The sequence below is a fragment of the Mandrillus leucophaeus genome, unplaced genomic scaffold (genome assembly GCF_000951045.1).
Source record: "Mandrillus leucophaeus isolate KB7577 unplaced genomic scaffold, Mleu.le_1.0 Scaffold241, whole genome shotgun sequence".
NCBI classification, from domain to species: domain Eukaryota; kingdom Metazoa; phylum Chordata; class Mammalia; order Primates; family Cercopithecidae; genus Mandrillus; species Mandrillus leucophaeus.
Window position 1 is genome coordinate 2,375,024 of NW_012102488.1, and position 4,816 is coordinate 2,379,839.

A 4,816-nucleotide genomic window follows, 5' to 3' on the forward strand; every position below is an offset into this window, starting at 1 on the left:
GGCCAAGAGGGTGAAGCCACAGTTCATCCATCTTGGTGGCTTCAGAGACCACCAGGAAGAACTAGAGCTCTCAGCCATGGGTAGCAGCAGACTCTGTGATAATGTGCCATGGGGGCCAGCCCAGTCATCGCTTAAACAAACACCTCTTCCCGAAGGCAGAACAGGAGTTGTTCCATAGCAGGGCAGAGTGGCGCAGACCCTTCCGTGGGCCGTCCTGGGCAGGTGGTGCAACTGATGCTCCCGCCAGGAGGCTGCATGGGCATCTGGACCCAGCACATGATCACAGTGAGTTCTGAGTAGGGAGCGGTCTTGTGGGGCGCAGAGCTGACTCTGTCACTCAGGAGCCATGGCACGCGGTACTGCCCCAAGTACCTCCAGAGGGGTCTGGCTGGCTGGTCCCCCTGCCAGCCCTCAAAAATGGCACAGCCCACCCCTAGCCCCCTTTCCAAGCTCCCTTGCTTGGGCAGGGACCTCCTGAGCCTGGCATTCTCCCTCCTGAGAGGCGCAGATGGTATTCAGCAAGTGCAAAGCAGAGGTTTCTTGGGCCTCTCACATCAACACCTCCCAGTCCCGGGTTCTGTATTTCCCTGGAGCCCCACTCCTGCTATGGCCCCCTCCCCACAATGAGATATTCATCAGGCTGGTGTCTACAGCTGCTGCATACCCTCGGTTGCTGGGAGCTTTTGTCAAGAATGCACAGGAATGGGGAGGGCACGGGAGCCGGCCATCAGCCACCCTCGCGCACTCTATAGTCCCACGTTACTCAGAGCTTCCCCATGCCCCAGCAATATGAAGGACTAGACTGAATGGGCACCAGGGTACCAGGCTGGCAGTGCCACAAAGGCAAGTGGGGAAGAGGCTACATGGGCTATCTGGCCCACTCAGGGAGGAGGGCAGGACTGGGGATTGTCTTGACAGCAGCCCTGTCCCACAACACTGAACTGGACAGGGAAGGGGTCAGATGTTCCCCTGACATGGGACTGGATTCCAGAGCATTGGACCTGGATGCCAGAACCAGCCCTCTCCTTCCAAGGCACTGGGACCATGGATGCCAGAGCCACGTGTGGCTGAGGGCTGGCAGAGCCTACCCCCAGGGAGCGCTGAGTCCTGGAGGTGGTCATTTTTGGGGAGGGGGCTATGGAGCTCATCCCACCTGCCCCCTTCTTTCCAGCACTTACATGGCGCTTCCCTCTATTTTCACTCTTGGCGGCCGCCCCACACATTGCATTCCTCCTCCTTCTCGCTGTCCTCCATCCTCCATTCCCTCCAACTCCTCTCCCAGCCCCTGGGGAGCCTACCTCAGGTCAGAGAGCCTGAACCCTGAGATACGCTGGGTGTGTGGATTTCCTTCAGCTACCCTGATGTCCCCACTTCCAAGTCCTGACTCCTTTGAGCCATCCCAGAGGGTGTCCAGCCACTGGACCACAGGAGCAGAGACCAGGCTGTGACTGTGTGACCATCAAGGTTTGTGATGTGTGTGACACATCACATGAGTGTGAGAGTGTGAGAATGGCACCAAGCCTGGGCTAGGACAGAAGCAGTTGGGGAAGGAGGCTGGGGGCCATGAGCAATCTGATTTTTTATCTACCCCCTTACCACCCTACCCAGTCTAAACCAATGTGGTAGGGGTGGCTGCAGGGAAAGGGATAGGAGTGTCTGAAGCCTACTTCACTCCCAAAGATTTCTAAGGAAAAGCATTCTGCATTCTCTGGCTTGGACTTGTTGACCCATGGCCCTCTTTCAAGGACATTCACTCTGATTCCCAGTGTGCCCTGTTTACTGGCCACGTTCTCTAAGGAAAACAATAGCATCTGTTTTTGTTTCCAACTGGCTGGAGAGTGGGGCTGTGGGTCCAGCGCCCATAAACCAAAATCAGGCAGGGATTGGGGCTTGCCCTAGGATGTGGTAATGACCAACGGAGATGGGTAGAGGCAAGCAGCATGGTATTGGGCAAGACTGGGAGTCCAGAGATGCTGCTTCACCCTGGGGCTTCAGGCAAGTCCCCTTCCCTTCCAGAGCCTCAGCATCCTTTCTATCAAATGATTTCTTTCTGCCTTTCTCCCAGGGTGGCTGTGGGGATCAAGGGAGACAGTGGTCATAGGGATGCTGTGTTAACTGCAGATGCGGCTGTAGGAGCACTTTGCTAACTACCAACGTGAGTTCAGACTCTTCAGGGTATTTGGCACCCAGGTCTGTGGTGAGGTGTGACATATGGGATATAAGGTTTGATGCCTGCTCCAACTCTAGTCTTACTAACGCAAGCAAAACATTTGGCAAGTCATGACCCTGCCTTGGGGAAAAGGGCAGTCTGGGAGAGAGCTTCTTCAAGGCAGCCTGGCTTCAATGCAGTCGGGGGCATGACTGAGATAGGCTTATGTGACGAGGAATTGGAGGGTGTCTGGGTAAAGAGCTGCAGTGTGGGCAGAGGTTTAGTGTGGGACTCACTGAGGACAGCCACTGGCCAAAGCAGGGAACAGAGACAGAATGAGAAAGAGCTCTGTGGGGACGGCGGAGCATAGGGTGGAGAACTTCGAAGTCTGAAGAGTATGACTTGTTGGGGCTCAATGCTGTAGGCAGTAGGGAGCCATGGAAGGCTTTTAGGTAGAGAAATGGCAGCTGAACATTAGCGAGCAAGCACTGTCTCCATGAGCAGCATGGATGATCCTCTAAGCATGCCAGCATGAGTGTGCAGGGAGCTGGTGCAAATGCCTCTGTGTGTGGGTGAGCTTCTGTGTTGCGACTCTGCCCATGTGTGTGCTTCAGTGTGCCGAGTGGCTGCATGCCCCAGATCTGTGCTGCACGTGCCAGCCAGTGAGGGTGCTGGGCACTGGGAGGTGGCAGGGAAGGAGGCGTATGCGTGTTGTGGGCATGTGTGTCCGCGTGTGCATGCCGGCAGTGGGGCCTCATAGCATGTGTGTGCGCACCCCGGCATGTGCGTGTGTGTGTCCCCCAACCCCAGGCCTGCCCCACCCATGCATGTGAGCCGCCATGTTGATTTGATGCTGTCTTTCAGAATCACTATCAGTGGCCCCTGAGGAGCATCAGCCATGGTAGGTACATGCCTCGCCGCCTGCTGCATGAATGGTGTTCCCGCCCCACTGCACCAGCTCCACACGGGGGCACACCTGGGACCTCAGATCCAGGCTCCCTGCCCCTCCTTTCTGGAGCTGCAGATTTGCTCTTTCCTCTTTCTGTCCTCGTGCTGTGGCTCTCTCACCTCCCTTCCTTGTGAGCCATGGGACTCAGCACCACTGCCCATGGCCTCCATGGCTGAGCCTGGGGGCTCTTGGAACAGGCTCCATGCCCAAGCTGGCAGACATGGGTGCTCTCTGGAGCCATCAGAGAGGGCATAGAGCTCATGGTTTATGGTGTAGGGGCTGGGAGCTTGGAGGACGTTGTGTGGGGCTGGACTCTGAGGAGGCCAGAGGTCTAGGAACGTCATCCTGGGCACGCCATACCGGTCGTGCTGTGTGAGTCATGCTGCCGGGGCAGGGTATCCAGCTCCCAGCCTGGGAGTGCCGAGAGCCGAATCCACTGCAGAGCAGTGGTGATAGTCAGGGTCCCACCTCCTCTATCTGTCGGCAATCCAGTGATGATCTAGGATAAAACCTTAAGAGTCCCATACACGTGGTCATCCCACAACACACCTCACAGGCCAGGCGGGGACACACAGCCCCCTTCCCATCCTCCCAGGTACCATCATAGCTGCTAGCATGTGACCGAAGGCAGGGTCCCTGGCCCCTGCTGAAGCATTACCACAGGCCAGCGGGCTCACACAACTTGGCCTGTTGCTTCTAGGGGTCTCCTGTGCTATTCAGCCAAGGGGATCACAGTGCCTGCTGGCCCAGCTGACCTCCGCCTAGTGAGCCCACCCACCTCTCCTGCCATGGACTCTCCCTCTTCTGCTTTTCCCAGCAGGAAGGGCCCAGCCTCACCTACAAAACCTGTGGCCTTCCCACCTGGCAACCAGCTGAGGCTCCCCTCTTAAGACTTACAAGTCTATGGCCAGTGGCATCCAGCTACCTGCCCTCCCTGCCTTCCCCAGGCTCCCTTCAGAGGACCCTGGTCTTTCTGACCACTCAGAGGGGCCTCTGGCACACACTCCAGCCATCCATCCCTTATAGCTTCACCATTTTGGTTCAAGCAGTGTTCCTTATCAGGCCAGGTGGCAGTTGGGTGGGGCTCCCCAAGAAAGAGGTGGCCCTGGCCAGTGGGTTGGAAGACAGGGTGACCAGAGAAGAGAGAAGCCCAAGGGGGCTGAGCATTGGTCTGAACTGTGGGTGCACTGCCTGGGTGCCATGGGTGAGGCCAGCGTGTGTGGGCTGGGGAGGGCCGCCACATCCCCCATGCACTACCTGTGAAGCTCTGGCTTCTCCCTCCATCTTCCTCCCCTTTCCCTTCTGGCCCCTTTTCCAGGAACCTTGCCACACCCACATCTGTGCCCTCCCCTCCCTAGCCCTCCCACAGCTCCTGTGGCTCGCCAGTGCTCTGCGTTTGCCTCACCAGCTCTCTGCTTGCTTTTCTCTCACCTGTTTTCTCTCTGCTTCTCTCCAACTGCCAGCTGATTGGGTCAGGCAAGTCCATCCCATCCTGAGAGACCCAGGCCCGACGTTGACCTCTAAACAGATCCTCCTCTTCTCGGAGGCCTCCCTTTCCAAGCCTGCCTGGGCGAGTGTCCTGTGACTTGACAGTGGCTCCCCAGCCCAAAGCTAGCCCCCTTCATCTGTGACTTAGTCTGTTGTAGTGGTGAGCTGACACATCCAGGTGTGACCATTCCTGAAAACTTGTGCCCCCTCTGTGGTATGCCCTGCCCTGT

General features: G+C 57.4%; 1 protein-coding gene across 1 annotated transcript in view; it reads left to right on the forward strand.

The window, feature by feature from the left end:
- The window catches only part of LOC105541617 (chondroitin sulfate proteoglycan 4-like), a gene marked incomplete at its 5' end in the record, with an annotated part of 18,307 nt that extends 13,713 nt beyond the window's left edge, over positions 1-4,594 (forward strand). Inside the window, 1 exon segment of the mRNA XM_011982724.1 lies at positions 4,457-4,594. Within this exon segment, the coding sequence (XP_011838114.1) occupies positions 4,457-4,594 (138 nt within the window).
- Positions 4,595-4,816: the final 222 nt, after the last annotated feature.